At 35.1% G+C, this 22,273-nt stretch overlaps 1 protein-coding gene across 1 annotated transcript in view; it reads left to right on the forward strand.

Annotated features, from left to right (window-relative positions):
* LOC113556608 (G1/S-specific cyclin-D2-like) overlaps window positions 1-21,581 on the forward strand; it is a 56,482-nt gene extending 34,901 nt beyond the window's left edge. Inside the window, exons 3-5 of the mRNA XM_026961660.2 lie at window positions 4,117-4,282; window positions 18,697-18,833; window positions 20,373-21,581. Of these exons, the coding sequence (XP_026817461.1) occupies window positions 4,117-4,282; window positions 18,697-18,833; window positions 20,373-20,516 (447 nt within the window). The 3' untranslated portion in view covers window positions 20,517-21,581. The remainder of the gene's footprint in view (window positions 1-4,116; window positions 4,283-18,696; window positions 18,834-20,372) is intronic.
* Window positions 21,582-22,273: the final 692 nt, after the last annotated feature.

Below are 22,273 nucleotides of genomic sequence, written 5' to 3' on the forward strand. Positions count from 1 at the left end.
TCTCCCTTCTTCAATAAAACCCCCCTTATTACTTCGTTCAAATATCGCCGCCACCGTTGTCATCGTCGTTTTCGACAAAAATCTCACAATATATACATTAATATGACCGAGCACATTCCAAAAAAATCTTATATACTCCTTGTATATACTCCAACTTCCTCCCATTGCTCGTTCTCTCTTCATCCTCCAGCGCCATATTTGTACAACTATATATATATATTAAACATCGTTTTCAGCACTATCGCGGTGGCATACCTTCGTAGTTATTATTGTTTGTGCAACATCAAACATAATAATATACCAACCGAGCGTGAATATATATATATATATATATATATACATATGGAGAGAGTGGTTACGAAGGTAATGGGAAATCGAATTTCACATAAATATTTGGCAAATGTATCGAGAAATAAAATCTACAAGACGTTTTTTCAATCGCGATAACACCGTTTTTCTGGGATTTGACGAAGATACGATGTGCCCATGTACTTATTCGTCTTCGCCTATATATTGTATATTATGTACCTATACGAATTCGCCATTTTTTGTTGAACTCGCTCTTTAAAACGTATCCTCCTCGAGATCCCTGCGCTTAGTGTTCGAGAAAGAGACTGGCCACTGCTGATACGCTGAACCGTGTTCGATCATTATTACCATCGGTTGGCGGTATATCATATTATATATATATATATATTTATAATATATTCCCGAGACTAATGCTACAGGATAAAACGACCGCCGCCGGTCTGACTGACAACACTATTAAAAAAAGGTTGTACTATATATATATTATAAGTAAACGGTGAAGAGAAGTCGACCTTGAATGGGTGTCTTTAGTCGTCAATCGAAAACGGTTCGGGTTCGTGATGAATGGAACGGGCGAGTCTGTGCGCATGCGCTTTCCGCGTTGCTCATTATTAAACGCATATAATATTATAAAGGTATACGCTGTCTGCCGTCGGATTTCAGGCCTGTTATATAGGTGAGCCCCACGTGTAAACGCCGAGCGACACTCGTCGAGAAACACACGGGCGGGCGCCGGCGACAGCGGTCGTGGTATATTTAATATTATGTGATTGTCGAGGTCAAAAGCGAATGTATTATATTATAATATAATATCAATAAGTAATGGCAGCGTGTCCGCGTCGATTTCGTCACACAAAAGTCATCGTCACTTGTCCCTGCTGTTATATACCCGTACGGGGCGCGTCGGGGTAAATCGCATTTTCGCGTTATAAATGCGTATAATAATATTATAATAATGTTATGTATAATGTCGTATGTCGTAAAAACCGCTGTTATGTATTACAGTGTTCTCTCTCTCTCTCTCTCTCTTTCTCTATCTATCTATCTCTCCGTCTCTCGTCCATTATATTCCGAATGTGCAGGTACCTATTATGTGTGCGGAGGCGTAGCCCGTCGATCACGTCGAATGACGCTGCCGCATGATGCCCAGTGTGTTGTACGCGCCACGCATACTTACCATATAATCGGCTTCTGAAGTCTTGCACGGCGTGTCCGACGCGTGAATTATAATGTATCGCGTATAATAATATGTGTACTGGGGCACATATAATATTATAATTGCAGTACGCCGGCCATCATCTGTGTGTTCGGTGTAGGAAGTATACATCATATTGTTGCGCCTATTATATTGCCGCGTTAATGAGCAACAGACGAACGGTCCCGAACGTGAAACTGATTCATTTTATTGTTTTTTATTATAACTATACTTAAATATTATATATTACATTATACGCCATTATTTTCCCCTCCCGTCGGTTTTATACGGCCGCCGCAGAAGAAACAAGATTACTATATTTGTGTGCGTTTAACGGGCGCGCGCGCGCCGAAAAAATAGTAATATAATTTAATATGCTCGTTGTTTTTTCATTTCTCCGTCGATCGTGTATACTGTGCGAGAAGACGAAAACAGTGTATAAGTGTATAAGTACACACACAATAATATATTAGAGGTATTATATTTTATATATACTTACGTCATATTTTGTATAAGATATTATAATAGTAGTAAGTAATAGAATAGATATGTACTTCTCTGTATATATACAGAGAAGGTCGGTTGGCCGCCGGTTGTAGATATATATCATATAAATAATAATATATAATACGTATGTATACGAAATCGAACGGCCCCGTGGTGTTTACACGGCGGCGGCGGCGGCAACGAGCTATTAAAGGGAAAAAATCTTATAGGCGTCGGACAATGTTATCTAAAATATTCATCTTTACGTTTGGCTCGAGGGCCAGGTTTCTTCTTCTTTTCTTCCGTACTACAATTTCGATCTATCGCTTATAGATTTTTCGTTAGAATACTATTACACGGTTTGTGATCAATCGTCGTCGTCGTCGTCGATGGGTTCCAATAATAATAATAATAATAATAATAATAGTTGACTCCTGTTCCTCCTCTTCATCCTTCACCGCAAACTCTTCGCTGCCACCATCGCGTTCATTAGTTAGGAATGCCAAAATATCTCTGGTGTTTTTGGAAACGATTTTCGAAATCAATTGTGTTTATCTTAAGTGTACACGGTACCTGCCTACATAATACTGTAAATAAACGCGATTCTTTTGTTTACAAACCAACAGAAATTAACTCTACTATATTATGTATTTTTTTTTAAACCGTAAACTAAGTTGTTACCCCTCGCGTAATATATAAATATATACAGAACTGATTTAATGAACCTTTTATTTTTAATGACTCTAATTTATTTGGTGATCGTCTCGGCTCGTCTACAGATTTAGTAATTTATGTGATAATAGTTACGTATATGTTTTCTTTTACACTCTATTTTATTTGAAACAGTATAAATTTAATTATATAATAATGGACACAACTTAAGATGTTTTTAGATAAACATTGTACAAAAATATCAAACTAAATAACACTTATTAATAATATAATATATATTTTATTAATCTTATGTATTATTATTACAATCGTTTTCGTGTATAAATTAAATTATTGTTTTCACTGTGGTATTCATTGTCCGCACAAGAACAAAAATGAATAAAGTAATATCATCACGTCACACGTTGATAATCATAATCATTATTACAACCGGTGAAAAAAGAATCCATCAAAAATGCAGGCTCTTGAAAGCACTTAAATTGTCTATACGGAACGCCGTGCAAGTATAGTACACCCGACGCACTGCGTTTGTATACCATATATATTATTATCTTCGCGGGAAACGTGTAACACAAAAGAACAACACAACGAAACCTCCTCCGCGACGGTCGTTGTAACATTGTATTTTATAATGTAATTTTATTTATTATTTCCTGGTTTGGTCCTGAATTGAATTCGTTGTCCCGAGTCTCAAGATGAACATAATATACACACACGAACCGCATCCGTGTGTAAGTGATGTCGGGTAGGTCTCGAGAGGGTTTCTTCTCGCGTATATTTTATTATACATCATTCCACACACAGCACGCCGCGACCGGTGTTAGGGGTCGCGGCGATTTTCGAATTCTCCGTATACAGTTGAATAGAAGTGAAGTAAAAAATGTATCGTACAACGATAAATATTCGGTTTGAAACGAATTTGACTTTTGAAACGTCGATATACTGTTCCTACTCTACCACCCGTCATTCACGCTGCTGTATGCATGATGCCTATGTGTATCACATGTTGTTTTATTATGTTATATATATACAAATTATTTTCTCTCTTACTGGATGGGTAATGAGTATAATGTACATTAATAATTGGGTTCATATAAAAAAAAAAAATGTTATTAAACGGTATGTGATTTATGTGAGCACCCGGCGGGGTGTGCTGTAGTCGAACGAACGTATATATTATTATAAACGTTTTCTAGCATACCACCGACGCCGCTGGTGGACAACCGCCTGTTGTTCCAGCGGTAATGACGATCACGCTTGATGACGATGGGAACTCTATGTAGCCGTAATTTGTTGTAACTTGTAGTCGTCAAATTTCTGGTTAATTGATTATTATTATTATTAATACTACTACTATTATTATTATTATAATTGTTATTAATGTATGTGTGTGTGTGTGTGTGTGTGTGTGTGTAAACATTGTATAAGCTATAACACCGTTGTTTGGCTTACAGATGTGGGAGCTGCTCCTGTTGAGCATCTTGAAATGGGACGTGTCCGCGATCACGGCTCACGATTTTCTATGGTATATACTTAAAAGACTGCACATGGACACGGCCAAGCCATTCGTGGACGTTGTTATCAAACACTGCGGCACGTTCATCGGCATGTGCGCCAGAGGTAAGTCTTAACAATATAATATACATAACTACTTAATTAATTTTGATATCATGGTATTATATCTTTATTGATATGCTGTGCGCAGTGGCGTAGCCAGGATTTATAAAAGAGTCCAGTAATTGTAATTTGCAGGTTCAAAAATGATTTAGTATACTGATATTATTTATATATAATAATTAAAAATTAAATTTTATGTAGCTTATTTTTCAAAGTTAAAATACTTGACTCAGCCATACTGTGTTATAAATTAATTAGTTTTAAATTTAACCCTATAATACTTATTGTTGTTATACAACTTTATTTTGAAGTCGTGCTTGTTTTATTTATTTTTTGAATCATGAAAAAGAAATTGGATGTTCTTATTTTAAGAAAATTTGAAAACTTCATTATAAATAATAATAACGATTTTTATGAATTTTGTTTAAAATTACGTTATATACGAGGTACTCAAATACAAAGTATTTTATTTAATTTCGTATGTGGAATTTACGTTTATAAATTTCTTTACTTATGTAGTAACTTAAACATTTGTTTTTGTTTTTTTTTATAAATTCGTCTATTTATATTTTGTGTTGGAACTTATCTAACTCTCGGCCACGCTACTCGAGTGTACCTATGTATTTTATATTGTTCGGCGTGTCTCCGACCTGTGTCCACGATATATTTTGTCAGTTTGTGATTTATTTTTAACCTTTACAAGACTAACGTTTCAAGCGAATTATAAATATTTAGAAGGAAATAATAATTATATTATTTATATAAAGGCACGCATGAGTATTATACATATGTATATACGTAGGTATACTCGATTATCTCGACCTTATTTGGTCTCTTGCAATGTTGATGATGCTTAGGGACCGGTTTACGATGAGCGGTGGTAGCTTAACCGTACTTGCAATCTTATCTCAACATCAAGTGTGTGTGTGTGTGTGTGTGTGCGCGCGCACTGTAGTCTGTACATAATGTGAGTTGAAAAAAAAACGTAGACGATTAACTCTGTAAAAGGGTTTCGGATTTGTACTCGCGGATTTGCTTGGTACTAAATGACTAATGTAAATTAAAATATTGTTAGCGTGACGAAGGCTCCTCCATCACGCCACGAATAGTAACATAGTAATTAATAAATAATAACGAAAAAAGATCGTCGTCGTTACTTATAATTATACCAATGTGTACCAAAATTTAACAAAGTATAATAATCATAATAACATTTAAGGTCGATATAGCGGTGATCGTACAAAGGTAATCGTGGGACGGCGTGTGAACGTGTCGAGTTGTTTCGTCGCGTTCGAGATCCATCCCCCGCTGTAAGCGATTCGGCTGTATAGGAGCGGCATTTCGTTATTATGTTTATTACCTAATTATTTATGAGCTTAATAATAGTTGTAAACGCTGCCCCGACTGTATACTATTATAACTGACGATATTATCGTAGATATCAAAACATACACTAAAAATGTTTTTTTAAATTCTTCCCGTACCGCACATCAATTCATGCACAATCAAAATTTGCATATACGATTCGGCGTGCGAACAAAGTGTTCGCGTATCTTTCTTTTGACTTTTGGTGTATTATGTATATTACATATTACATATAGAAAGACGATCGGCAATATTATTATCAGATGATGTCCCCGTCCGTGGACTGTCTTTTCAATATTAATTCTTGGCCGGATTCGCACGGTCGATATAGCGCACGTCGTAATAAAAACGATAAATAATGATGATAAAAAAAAAAAATCGGAGGCGGCTGATTCTTGCTGCACGACGACATTTATCCGTGTATAGAGGTGGTCCCAGTGTACACACACACACACACACACACATATATATATATATATATAGCTGATGTATATTATTATGTACTAACCTCCACCGCGCTGCCGTTTGCATCGTCCGAAACGCGTCTCATTGTCTCGTACGTCTGTATGCGCGCACTTCGTGGAAAACGCCACGTAACAATCTCAAAAGAAACGTGCCGAATGAAATATGGTTTTCTTTTATATGATAATGATTTTAATAAAAATAATAATAGTAACGTCATTATTATTACTATTATTACTTCTAACATCCCCACCACCCGTGCATATGTATCATATTCACACAATCTACATAATATTATACGTCTTATTCCCACCGATTAAATCACCAACGCCGCCGCTGTCGATTGCAATTCGTTACAGATTTTGCGGACGTTTTGATGCTTATTGCTGCCACTGCAACAGTACCACATATACCTGTGTGTGTGTGTGTGTGTGTGTGTGTGTGTGTGTGAATACTAAACAAAAAAAATTATATATTTTATATCAAATCAAAAAGTGTCAATAAAACATTTTCAAGACAAAACTAGACGGCGATGCGACGGACGTTGTGTATAATATTATAATAATATATGTGACGCACACGCAAGCATGCATGCATAAAATGTCGATGATACAACACGCTTAATACTCGTTTTGAAAATTTATGTGAACACTTTAAACGTACTTAAAATAATTGTATCGGTGATGGTTATGTAAGTTGTGTTTTAATGTCTTAGTTTCGATTTTATGCCCGACACCCCCTGTCCGTTATCGTATAAATAATAATTTCAACAGTCGTCGTGGTCGTCCCGCGCCGTTGCTATGTGCACTGCGTATATTATTATAATACACGGTCATGTCCCTAGGAAATGTGAAATGTGTATAACACGTGAAAATGTTAATTTCGAAAATATTATACTATTCAGGCCTCCCATAAAACCGTCTATGTGTATATACACGGCGGCGGTATAATATATTGTGGTTTGTGTTTACGTTATTAACCGGAAACTACTTGTGCGACCAACAATTCTCCGGGTGGTTTGTTTTTCATTATCTGTCTGCAAGGTCAAACAACTTGGATATAAACAAAAATAAGGGTTGTGAAGGTCTTATTATATTATTATTATTATTATTTCTTCTTTGCTGGGAACTAGTAATGTACGCAGTTAGGAGACGAGACGCGATACGTATATTATGTAGTATACATATATATATATAGGCTACAAGCGACGGCGATGACGACGACAACGAAGACGACTGGTTCAATGACGCAGGGTCAACCATTATCATGCGTGCGGGCGCGCGCGCGTGTGTAAATGTCTAACATATACAAAATATATTCATCCCTCGCCGTTGCTGCCGTTCATCATTAATGCTTACAATAATGAATGGAGGATGATGTGTATATAGGCCTCGACGCGCGACGTTTCAATGAGAATGCCTTGGATGTTTTTTTAAAAACAGTATTGAATTCGTCGAGAGAGATAGAGCCAGATAAATGCAGCAGCGATTCTTACGTTTCATATATTATATTATTACACGAACAGGCGCTTTCGATTAGTGGGAGGGTGAAAAAAACAAGCCCGAGTAACTGCGCTATAATATAAGAGTTTTTTCGGTTTTTTTTAAATATTTTTTTGTTTCAATTTTTTTCTCCATATATAATACATACTTTACGGTCGGTCTCCGATGTCTTTTTCTTCTCGTACATGTGTTGCTACACCGCACATAAAACGGTTGTGTGTGTGTGTCATCTTGGGAATATCTTTGCGCGGTAAACATATGTGCGCGTTGCATGTCGTATCAGTGTGGCGACAGAAACTCGCGTCCGTGGGGCCTAGTGAAAAACCGTAAAATCGCTGAATGCTTGTCGTCGACGACGACGCTCGTGGCCGGTCGATTTTTTTCGTCTGTCAAAAAAATAATAATGACATTTAGTCGGATTTTTGACGCCAACCGGTATATGTTGACGAGTTGTCCAAATTTATGATAGACATTCATAAAGTGTATAGATCATAATCTGGTATCCTCTTACCCGATTCCGTTCAGACTCGAGTTTACACCGGTTTAGACTTATATCAGCTGCATCACTGCAAACAAAAACATATAATAATAAACATAATAATATCGATTTTTAATCGTTAATTGCTTAAAAAAAAATAAATCCATCTCGACTCGACTAATTGCAGTGTCGAAAATTGAATGGTTGTATTCAATATCTCTATCCGATGAAAAAATAATATTTTTTTAATATTCAGATAATTCGTTTATTTGTTACATAAAAGTAACTGTTATATTATATTTTACGCTATCGACATTTAATTTTATTTAACCCAGTTTTTTAATGACGTATTTTATGTGCACTTTACAATAATAACATACCTATTGCTACTAGCAATAGCGATTATAACTACGAGCACCGATATTTTTTTGCTTAACCACCGCGTTTATTTATTTTTTGTCAACAAATACAGAATCTATTACATTTTTGTCGACCAACACGTCCATTGACGATTTAAAGTATTACGCCATAGACTCGGCCGATTCGTTGACGCTTACCACGCGGTTTATCGATAGCCGTGCGTGCGTTTGATTCTCGCTATCATTAATTCTTATTATTATCATTACTTTAATACCGCAAAGCCGCCGACCACGAAATATTCACGGGTTATCAGTGGCGGTTGACGAGATTTGTCACACGTTGTTGTTATCTCGTGTGTATGTGTGTGTGTGTGTGTGTGTGTGTTGTCTCTTGTACCCCGGCGGCACATACAACACATGCTGATGGCGTCAAACGCTACCGCCCCGTAACTCCGCGCCCGTACCGGGGTAATGGTACCGTAATACTACGTACTACATAGAGTTGCGACCGCGGTGGTCTCGCATTATTATTATAATAAAATATAAATATTAATTTCATTCGTGTTAATTATCCGTTTTTATTTCCAAGGATTATTATCTGGCCGATTAAAGGTGTTTGCGCTCATATAATGCCCGTGCTCGGTATGACAGTATATCTATACAATATTAATAAGTACACGCGTGCGCACTTGTTTTTATACAATATATTTTTTTAATATTTTTAACTGTATAATATTATGTATTTATTTAATTTGATGAAGTGTTTTGTCTTATTGTTATAGAGCTTATAAAAATTATGACAATACGAGTTTTGGGATATTATAAAACCTGTGTACTTATACGCACTAAACACGCTAAACGATACCATTGTATTGATTTCATTTTACTATACATGTAGTGGTAAATGGGGGTATAAATAAATTATTTTTTCTAAATACTAAAAAATGTTTAAGTTGTTTTCCAAATGTGATATAATAGTTTGCCCCTTGTAAAGGTTATTGGTTCATACGTAGTCAAAATTATACTGACATAAAATATTTGAAATTATATGGATTATGTGTGTACAATAAAATGTCAACAGGTAACTAACAATATTTCAATATGTAACCGTAAAATAGAGACGTTTAAATATAGTTCAAAATCTTTGTGGATTGCATATTGCAAAGCTTAAACTTTGAAATCACATATTTTGAGTCAGTAGTTGTTTCTTTTGTTGGTCGATTCGTGTTTACTCAGTGCATTCTTAAAAAAAAATAAGCAGATTTTGATTATCAACGTACAATTTATTACTGCACATAGATACGTATAATGTTAATGTAACAGGGTTTGGGAACCTGTGTATATTTGAATATAATTCAGTAAAGATATTCAGGGATTTGTGAATTATAATTTAACCATAGATAGAGAGGTTCAAAAGATGGTACAAATAATGCATTCTAGTTGAAATATTTTATTGTTATACATACAATATTATACTACACGATTTGAATATTATCATATACCTATTATGTTTAGGAACGTCTTTCGGAGTTTTCCTTAGTGTGCGGATTGAGGTAGTCCCAGAACTAATGAAATTTACATGGTGTTTCTTATGTATTGTTAACATGAATGTATGTGTACACAGATGACTATAATACGTCTATAGTAAGCATTATACCTATACTTCCTTATTAACTATATTTATGTTTATAGATGTATAAGTGTCACAAATCTGTGATCCGTTACTGAAGTATTCATAAATTTTAGCTCTCTAAATTCGTATATACCTCCATATTATTGTATACTTAATATTTTAATATTAATTTTATAAAACTATTTTTGATCGACAGCATTCATATAATATACAGATATATACATATTACATACCTAAATATTACCTACTATTTGTATCGAAATATATTATATTTATTTAAAGAGGGTAAATTACGTATAATAAGTACAAAGTATTACAAAGTACGTTGACACTACTGCAGTAGCGATGCCCAGGCAACTAGTTTCTCCTTTTCGGTTTAATAAATACATTGTACGTATATATATATAATAATAATAATAGTAATAATAATAATAATATCTAGTATATACACATGCATTATAAAATGAAAAAGAAGATGAAAAAAAAGCCACACGTACAATTACCGATAAATTGGAATGCGATCTAATATAGCCAGCCGACGGTGGACTTCTGAAAATAGTCGAGACAGTGTGGTGGCATTGTTCGGAAACCTATAGTCCTTGAACGGGGTTCAGGTTTTGTTGACATTCCAGACGTCCGGGAGTTGGTGGATACCTTTACCTAAAGTACCATAATATAATATATTATATGGTCCCTTCAAGGTCTCTTTCAAAAAAAAAAGTCGTGATATCACTTTTTTTCTTCTTACACGCACGCTCAACGTAAACATTCGCTTGTTTTTACAGGATTTGTGCGTTGCATAATAATAACTTGTTAGCGTTGTATTGTACTACCTATATATTACTATTACTATTATGTTCGGTGCAACGGTTCACGTTGCCGCCGCGCTACAACCCCCTTGGACGTCACCCAAAAATAAAATGGCGATCACGTAATGATAGCTTGGAAAACCTATACTAACAATCTCACCATATACAACATTGCGACCACACCGTGTTTGTGTATAATTTTTATGTATACAAAATACGACCCAAAGAAATTGAATAAGATAATATTTTTAAAGTTGTACAATATCGTCTATAATTTTCTATACATTTTGGTATAATTATACTAAATTATATATACGTATTTATTTATTCGTATATCGTATGATTAAAAATAAGGAAACAATTATATAATACTAATTATATTATGCTCTATAAAGATTCTCTTATAAATGGTGTATTTAGTAAGTCCCATACATAAATGAAATTTTGGTAACCATCCCATTTTTTTTTTATCACTCATACTGCAAAAGCAGTTACTTGGATAAACAAAAGCCAAATGAGCCCTTTTGTTTTCATAATCCAACATCAGCATATCGATTTAATTCTAGACGCCAGTACGTGGGTAAAAGTAACAAAAAAAGGTAGTCATTGTTAATTATATGCATTGTGTACACATAGTGTTGTCTAAAAAATATATAGTAGGAATGTATAAATTTAACTAAACACATGCCAAGAAGTTAAGCTTTTTGATTTATAAAATATTATTATTCTACGAGTAAGTGAACATGTTTTTGATTATTTCAACTATTTTAATTGCAAGTGAATGTATAGCATAGAATTTAGTATATATATTTACTAGTTTTAATTGACGCAGGTAATTTGATATTTTATAATTTACTTTTATCATTTCGAAAACAATTGTTGTACTCAAGACTAACATCAATTAAGTAAAAAAAAACCATATTAGTTTATTGAAATAACGTCATTTTTTTTTACTGATTTTATTTTTATCGTGACTACCTTTCTCGTCCATGATGACTGCAAATACTTTTAACTCAATTATCTGGGTTAAATTACAGGCAATATGACCCAGACCCGAAAAACCAAATTATCAGGGACAACCTGGATACACGAGTATATATAGTAGTGCCGTTCACATTTAATCGTTTAGAAATGTCTCGGAATGCATTCTCTTGTTTATTTTTTTTGTGTGTTTTTATTATTATCAACAATTTATATAAAAAAAAAATTTCGTGTCGAATTTAAATAAAGCGTATTATTGTATATTAAAGACGGCGCGGGTTACAAGGTAATATTACAAAAATGCGACCAATAAAATACTAAAGTAACATTCTAGCGAGCAGCTTACATGTGTATTTTATTACAAGCGTATCATAATAAAATGTGTGTACATTTTTATATGTAGGCCCTTGGCAGAAGATAAAATATGTACATTAGAAAGATATGGGGTTAATGCCGCTATTTGTTATAAATTCTATTATCATTCGACTCTTGATTATATTATCGGTAAAATCTCTAAAAGATTTACTTTATTATAGTTTGTTTTTTGGTCGTTTCTTTTATTTCTTATCGTGACTAATTGCGATGAGTATTTTAGTTTATCAAATGTAACTACTAAAACAGAAGCACATATTTTGGAAGGCTAAGTCTCGCTATCTTGTGATGTGACAGGTCAGTTATCAGTGATTCATATTTCTGGGTGCAACTATAAAAATATTCCTGTTTTCGGTAATGTTTATTAACTAAAAGTTGTTTGGACGAACATCAAGGTTTTCCGACTAAAATTATAATGTATTCAAACATCAAATAATGAAATTCTAGAAAGTATAATCAAATATTTTAGAGCCGACTTTATAATAAAACAGTGTACACGTCTTAAAAAATTCCTTACACGTAAATATTTAATGATCACTATTCACTAATATATTATATTATTTTTTGGGCATTAAAAACAATATAAAATATGATAAACACGAACACGCAAGATCATCACAATGTAGTGAATTCAGATTTTTTTTACACATTTCGATTTACATTACCGTTGTATGCATACTAAAATCCGTGCTTATGTTATAAATAATATGTTGTAAATTTCATGTAATATAGAACACTTATTGCTTAAGTTTTATTGTCGTATATATGGATTTTGTAAAATATGAATGGATTATTGTCATCTAAAATATCAATAAACGCAACTCGCCTCACAAATGTGTGTTCTAAATAAGTTAAATTAACAAAATTAGTTAATTTTTTTTTTTTTTTATCGGTTGGTCGGCCTAACTAGTTGAACCGTCTTGTATCAAGGCGCATGACGTAGAAAAAACACAATAGAACCATGTAATAATGATATGATCTAGTTGGCGCCTCCGATAATATACGCTTTTGACATACATAAAAATTGTTATAACATGATAAAAATACTGAGTGTGTGTGCGTGTGTTGTCCTCTGTACTTGACAGCTCCAGCACCGTGAGTCGTTCGTTGTTTTCTCTCGATTTTGATTGGCGACTCAGTGTGTCAGTATTCTGTGTGTAAGTAATTCGATGCGGTGGCGGCAACGGGTCCAAGGGCAACGTTAAACCAAAGACAGATACATGAAACGTGTTTGCGCAAGGGTTTTAATGTTTTTTTTAATTTTCGCTTTCCCGACTGTTGCGTCCTCGAGGGGCCCGGGGAGAACGAGTGCGTTTCTCATTTTTCCTGACATTATATTTATTAATTTTTATAATAAATAGTATATCGTAATATGTACACAGATATGTCCATGGGAGGGGCTTATTGCATTATTAGATGTACTCGTATTTATGGTTATCGACGACCGTAAGATTTTAAGTGTTTATTCAATTTACTTTTTATTTCGCTTTTTCCGACTAAATACCTATTTTTTGCTACCATGAGTTACCCATCACGTCCATACAGTATAGTGCTACCGTCCTTTTCCCATGATTTCTTCACTAGTTGACGTGACAATTGTCCGTGATGTTTGTGTATGGTTATTGGTGTACAGCAGCGGTGGATCCACGCAAGGGATTTATTATGGTTTATAATAATTATTATTATACTATTGTGCGTACGGCGATTGCATTTCTACTTGGTCGTTCTCAACCACCCTCCTCCACTAGGTTGTCGTCCTTCAACATTCCGCGCCCGACCATTCTCACCCAACCACCCTCTGATGGCGCACCTTGCTACAACGAAACGCTCTTTTTTTTGCTGTAACCAAACCCTCGAATTTTGGAGTAACAGTGATCTAGGTAATTCTGCGATTACGATCCCGATGGTTGAAATACCTTGTCGGTGATCCACCCTTATGCGGTGAAAAAAAAATGATTTGTAAGACGAAAAATACAAAAAAACAAAGATTTCATGTCGTAAAACTCAATTTGTGCAGAATATAAAAAAGAGAAAATTCATTTTTTTTTCAATCTCATATGTTTTACAATTCTACCACTGTTTAGCATAATGTATGATCATCACATCAGCCACGCATATGAAATGTAGTTGCGAACTAGTGTCGTGTACAAAAACATTGCACAGCGATGTTCCCGTGGAATTTAATTATTTCTATATTATATATTATATACTATGGAAGTGTCTACACTGCAACAAGAAACGATCGCAATACATTCGAACGCGACGTTATTAGACAATATTATCCGTTCTCCCACTTGTTCTTATCCGAGACGAGAGCTAGATATTAATCGCTGACCGGAATATTCTGGTCAAATCGTTTGTGAAATACAATCGGGATATTAAACAAAACACTGTCGGAGCTCCGTGTGCTGTTATATACTTACTATAGGTAACTTTAACATACGATTAAGGGCTTACGATATTATCATTATTGTTATGCAAACGTTTCATTCACGAAATCGGTTTACGCACGCGGGACGACAGGTACAAAGAGAACCGCGGCGAAACGATTTTTCGAAAGTCGACGAAATTATGTAGCTGGCCTCTACATATAGGTACACTGGCTATCCGAGACGATTGCGGCGGCGGCGGCGGCGTGGTTGATATACATGATATTATATGGTAATATACACATACATGTATTCTAATACACAGCGGCAGAGGTGTTGCAGCGCGGTATGCGGTACGGACGTTTTTTGGACGAAACCGGGAGACGATATTTTAACCCAAACGATGCGTGTAAACGAGACGACCCCTGCCTGCGTCTATATATGATACGCTCAATGGTTAGGTTAGTTATATTATGAAAGTGGTAGATAGGTTATCCTATACTCGGCCGCTTCGGCGAGAGAGGCGGCGGTATATACCGTCGTCTACGTTTGATCATCCCATGGCCATACAGAATACGTACGGCGCAATATTCGATGAGTATATAAAAAAATAAATACCTAAAAAGTATAAATAATAATAATAATATATACTCGGTCGCGGACTATCGCCGCCGAAAAAACTTGTACCCCACGCCCGGTCGACCGTTGCCTGTCGTCTGACCCATACAATATATTATAATATACGCAACCACATAGCAAAACGACGTGTACCTAATATTATAATAATATGTAATGTCCGGAATTGCGGTTTCACTTGGATCTCTGGATAAGAAAACAAACATTACAGAATATGTACACACAAATTCACGACCAAATCCGTTTTTGACCCTCCCTCCTCTCACTCACTCTTTCTCGTGTTCATATCTCGCGCATACACGGTTTACACACACGGATAACGAGTTGTGTTATTGCAAAGCTTGTTTTTTTTCCCTCCGATCACGAGAGCGACGGTGGTTTTAATTTGTTTTGCGCCACTGACGAGAAGAAGACGACCTCTATATCTACAATATTATTATTATTATTGTTGATTCGTTTGCGGCGATCAGTATATACCGTCGTTGGTGGTGGGTGGTTGGCAAGAGGAAGACGAAGAGGAGGAAAAGTGGTAGTAGTAGTAGTATAAGGGCAGAGATTCATCAGTGGTATTCCGTTGCCGCCGATTATGATGTCTTTTGCGCGCGGGAGGAGGAAAACGGCGCGGCGATACGTCACTACCTCCCCTCTTGCCCGGGGGTTGTCAGTTGTCACACGACGTTCTCTCGATCGTTTATCTTTCTTCCGACGGCGGCTCCCAACGCTATGCGCTACTACCACAACACCGTCGCACCGCCGCTGCTGCACCGTTACCGACGACGACCGCCGCCGCCGAGTCCGCCACAAGTGACGGCCACTAACCAGTATACCGGTGCGCGCTCGCACGTCTGCGTGAAAATTTATGGCGTTGCGTCGCATTGTTTTATTATATTATATACATATATATATATATATATATATATACTATCGCGACGATGGCGGCGGGCCCATATCGTCGAGATTTATTGAGTAATCACGGGCACATATTTTTCTCCCTCCTATGGCGTGGCGCATACTTCATATTATTATTTATATTTGGTTGATACAAAAATTCAGTCACGTACCCGACATCCCCAAGTGAGCGTTCGACCGAGCGCGTGCGCGTGCGTGTATGCGATCTCGCGCGCGCATGTAGAAAAATCGAGTTGGCGAAACAAAGGACGGTGTGGTGGTGGTGTTGGTGGTGGTGGTGGTGGTGGTGGTGGTTGAGAAGAATGCGGTGCGCAACATATGATTTAGACCACCGGCATCATATATTATATATGTATGTGTGTGTGATAGAGAGAGAAAGATAGTGAGTGTGTGCGAGAGAACTGCTGTGAGTGAGACGAGATGAAGCGGTGGAGGAGAGAAAGAAAGAGATAGAAACCAAACCGCTTTGGCCCCGGGCGTCTAGACTATTATGCGTTTGTGTGTGCTTATTTCCCGACTAGACCCGAAGTGCGCGCGTTGTCTGTCGTAAATTGGAGTAAAAAAACAGTCTAAAAACTACTACGCCCTCGACCACGCAGCCATCAATATATCCAATTTTGACGGAAATTTTCCACGCGCGCGATTTGCTAAGCTTCCCGTAATATAATCTCTAAATCTATACCATCGCATCTCGCAAAACTCTCAAAATTGTCGTGGCGTCTTATTTTTCAAATCAAACTTTAACACACGTTTATCCCCAAGAAATTATTTTATCCAACATTAAAACTGTCGAAAAGTATTAAGGATTTTAAAAATATTTCCGAAAAGATAACAAAACAACATTTTTGAAAAAAATCATATTTTACCGAAAATGTCAATACATTAAAATCTATTTTCCGTCGATTGTTTAATTAGTGGACTAACATTTTAGGAGAAACTCTTTTGTCTATATTAATTTATATTTTTTTAATCTGCTTTGAAACGTTTAATAGATATTAAATAATTTTTGATCTTCGCATAGTCGAAAATAACTTTTTAGATTTCACTAAACTAACACGTAAAATAACCATTTGAACTAATTTATAAAAAGGTTATAGTCTATAAAGGGTATGCATCTCGTGTATAATCACTAAATATTGATTATTAATCAATCAATAATATGCTCTCTTTGTATATTTGTAAGTTATTAATTTAAGTAAATTATCCGCGTTCTTGTAGCGATCTGAAGGCTATCATCTTCACATATTTTTAGGGGACTTGACCACCTCAGCATTCACTAGATGATAAGCCTATAAATAATATAGAGCTATTCCTATACGTTTTTTTTTTTTATATATCAAACTCGTCGCTCTGTGTAATATATTATTTTACGTAACTATATCATAATACTTGCACATACACGAGTCTATTTATCGTACTATTATCATTATTTTTATTGTTACGACGCAACTCTTGAGCTCTCTCGGACAGCATGTATTATCATGTACATAATGTATAAGCATAATAGGTACCGGTCGCTGACGGATTGTCCGAGTCCCTGAAAAAACAACACGTGTATACATCGCGAGCGCGCGCGCGCTCACACACATATACACACACACACAACGACGACGACACGAGTGTATTATAAATATGATATGTAATATATTTATGTATTGTACACGCACCGGTCGATTTCCACATCGCGTCCACACGTGGGTTATACACGAGCTCACACAATATAATAATATTAATAATACATACGCGTCGTAATAACAATATTATTATACATCTAAACATCTAGTCTTGTTACCGTGTGCCCCCCGGAGTAGCGCCGTTAATAAACGGGCGCGAGGGGGTCTATTCTCTGTGGTCCGCCGTGGCGGGGAGGACGGCCGTGCCGATCATGTCTCCGGGCGCCGCGCGACCATCGCCGCGTTTGGAAGAGTGTATAATAATAATAATAATAATAATAATAATAATATTAACAATAATAATAATAATAATAGTAACGTAATAATAATAATAATAATAATGTTATGTTATAATAGTATATATAAAGCATAATATTAATATACGAAACGTTGAAATATTATCGTGTACACGCTAGTCTCGTGTATACGGTCGCCGCCACCGCCGCCGTAGTGGTATATTTAATAGCGGTGTTCGGCCGAAGGGTGACGTGAGAGCAAAACATAATTTATTGTATTTTATATATGTATATATTGTTTGTCGAAAAGTCTCGACGATCCTATCCACGGCGAAGGAACCCGCGAATTTCTGTGCGGCGGTCGTTTCCGTAATTATTTCTTCTTGTATACTCGTATTATATATGTTAACAAAACTAGTCCATAATACTATTAATTATAATCGTAGTATAATATTAGTATGCTTTACAGTATATATGGCTACCCGCTGCGCATTTGCATACATATTATGCAATGTTCCATAGTATCGGTATTATAATATATTATACGTTTGTGTTTCATTGCTAGGTATTGCAATTCATATTATTATTTAAATATATGATATTAACGTGTGCCGTTTGTGGTGTGTGTTTCAGACTATAAATTTTGTTCGTACAAGCCCAGCGTGATCGCCGGGGCCAGCATCGCGGCTGCTCTCAATGGACTGGAATACGCGGCCATTTATAAGTACGACTTGTTCACTAAGCTGCACGCCATCACTGGCTCGAAAAAGGTAAGCGGGTTTTTTTTTCTATAACAATAATATTATGCTGTGTAGATGGGCCGGCGGACAGTATTCAAGGGACGGTGCGATAAAATACGTAAAATATAATATATATAATGAAATAAGTTAATAAAATACGTGTCCGTGTACATTTTCTTTTTAATGAGGAGGGGGTGGGATAATAACTATTTTTTTTACCAATTGTGTCTCTTGAAATGTAGTAGGAAAAGAAGTGACGTATTTTCATCAAGGAAATAAATTATTAACGAAAATAATTTACTATTAATTTATTATCCATAATAAACGTATCCTTGAAGTCTTGTAAATTTATAAAAAAGTGAAAATATAATATATAGTAACCTAGTATATTATTATTATTATTATGTGTAGAATTTTGTACACATGCAAAAAAATAATATTTAAGCTGAGATTTAAAAAAAATATATATTTTGTTATATGCAATAAACTAAAGATTACAAAACAGGGATAGGAAAAAAAATATCCTTGCCCTCAGTATAAAATGCAGAAGACAACTGTTTCCCTTGAGCTCCCAAATTACGACTATGTTTATTGTTTATACCTATATAGGTTATATATTCGAGGGGAAATAGTACTTATACAATGTAATGATATAGAGCTTCAAAAATATAATTTGATAATCATAAATATTTTGTATATTGTAAATATTTAAAAAAAAATAAAGTATAATAATTCATAGATTTAGTTAAACGTCAAGTGGGTTCGTGACTTATACAATCGCTATAATCGTAATGCTGTGTATTATTAACTTTGCCGCAATCCGCAAATACCTTTAATTAACCTAACGGCACAAAATAGGGTTTGCACAATTGCACGAGTTTATACGGCGCCCGCTCCAAAATTCATCTCTTTCTCTATAAAGATAATCGCGTGCGCATGGATATACATTACAGTCATGTGACTTTCGGATGGTCGTTTGATACGAACTAAACGCTCGTTTTAGCGCACACAAACTGCCGCAGTTGTGTACATTTTAATATTATAAAATACGACGACGGCATAATTATAATCATAATTATTATCATTACCATTATATCGTTGCCGGCGTGTAATGTTTTCATTCGACTTCAATCTGATGTTATTTAACAACAATTCTGCTTTTACCCAGCCGCGCTACCGCCGCCGACGCAATTCGTCGCAATTACGCGTATTTAAATTTCGAGCTCTCCCCTCTCGTCTATCGTCGCCACGCACACTCTTTTATATCGAAACACAGACACATATAATGATGTGTAATTAATATTATATACACTGAATAATAACTCTTCCTGCCTCGATCGCGCAGACCTCGTGCGCTAATGGTGTTTACTAGTAAAACATCGTGCCACCGATGACTATATGAATTAATTAAATCTTCGCGTCCAACACTGGTCATACCGTTGAATATTTCATTCCAGCGCGGCAGTGCGATATTTGTCGATCTGTTTCATTCCTTACGACCCCGCCACGTCTCAGACGCGTTCGTAGAGCTTTTCATTAATCATGCGCTGGTCGTTTTTTTTTTCTCAGGAGGTGCTGAAGACGTGCCAAGAGCAAATCGAAGCCATGGTCGAAGGCCACAAGAGACAACGCAAAGAAATGGATTTCGAAATGTACGAAAAGCCGTACGACAAGACTGCCGAGTCGGACGATTCTACAAACTGTTGGATTTGAGATCGTCATCAGACTTTAAAAAAAATATATTTACGAGAAAAAAACTACAGTGAAAACAAAAACAAAACAATTTTTATTATATTATTATTATACTCCACCACACAGTACATTTCACTTATTACAACCAATCGGTGTAAAATCATCGGTCCATATATATTTATATTACACATTCACACACAACAATATTATAAAATGCTAAATAATACCCATATTATTTAAGGTACTCGCATACAGTTAGATGTTTGACTTTTAGAGGCACTGTAATATGATTATTAGTAGTCTTAAGATTAGGTTTTATGATTATTTTGACTTTTTATTATTATTTTTTAATGGGGAAGGCAATAAAATACGCTTCATGTTTCCGTACATATAATGTTATTATAATAAGATTATTATTATTAACCACAGCAACTCCGGTTTATTGAACAGTGTAATGGTGATTGTTTATATACCATATAATATAAAACCAATTTTCATTAAAGCTCAATGTAATCTAAAAACGAAAAAATAAAATATCAATTTTCATAAAAACATCCTAAATAGATTCTGTGAATCACAGCCGATCGCGGCAGGCGTACACTATACTTATAATGTATAATATCATACAACATTGTGTTATATATTTTATTTGTTCCGTTTACGACACCGCGATTCGATTAAAATGTACAGTAAAGTGCCGGTACGGCTACCTATATAACCAACAGATTCCTAAAATTTATTAACTTTTAAGTTATATCAAAATAGATAGTTATTATATTACATATATTATTATATTTTAATTTTTAATATATATTATTTACTTAACTTTTTTTTAGCGTTTAAGGTAGATTCGCCGACCCAGAGTTCAGCACATGGTTGGTGCAACATTTTTTTTAAAGATCTCTTGCGTCGGCAGTCTTTTTTATATATATATATATATATTTATAAATTAAAAAGCTCAAGTTTCCATTGGTAATTAAAATATCACTCACGATTGTTGCTTTCTTTGTATTTCCGAACGTTTACACATTTTTACAATATTTGTTTACAATAATTAATATAAGTTTTCAAGCCTTTACATAAATACTAATTATATTCCCAGTTTTTTTTCAAATTAAAGAGTAAAAAAAAGAAAAAATTGAAAATTAACGTAATTTAAGATTTATGCTCCACTGATTATACCGAAATAATTTAATTAATTTATTATTATTTTTATTATTATTATTATATATATTTTTTTCTGTTAACGTTAAGAGTTTTATAACAAGTATTTTTAAGTATGTAGCATACACCGTTGTTCTATTATTCACATTGCCCCTCTCCATTATCCATTATTTAAAAATTCGTTGATAAATCCACGGAGAAAAACGATAGAAATCACGTCTTCCACAGGCTTCAAATCCGCGCGAAGCCATTGGCTTCCCGAGATTTGTCTCTCCTTCACTCCCCCCAAATTAACATCGTTGTATTCGGATTATAATATATATATACATACATGCCCACGGGACGTGAGTTAACGGCTCGGACAAGGAGGGACGAAATAAAAAGAAAACACAAAACATTTTTTTTTTTTTTTAAACGTGTTTTTTTATACACATACACCACATATACATATCTCAGTTCCAAGCTGATTTATTTTATTTTTTTCCATAGTAGTAGTCGTATAATTCTTAATAATAATAAATAGTAATAGTAACGTATATATTGTAATACGTAAGTCCTGGATGTGTCCCTAACCGCGTGTAAAATATGTACAACTCCGTCCCGACGGCTAAAAT

The sequence above is a fragment of the Rhopalosiphum maidis genome, chromosome 3 (genome assembly GCF_003676215.2).
Source record: "Rhopalosiphum maidis isolate BTI-1 chromosome 3, ASM367621v3, whole genome shotgun sequence".
NCBI lineage: Eukaryota > Metazoa > Arthropoda > Insecta > Hemiptera > Aphididae > Rhopalosiphum > Rhopalosiphum maidis.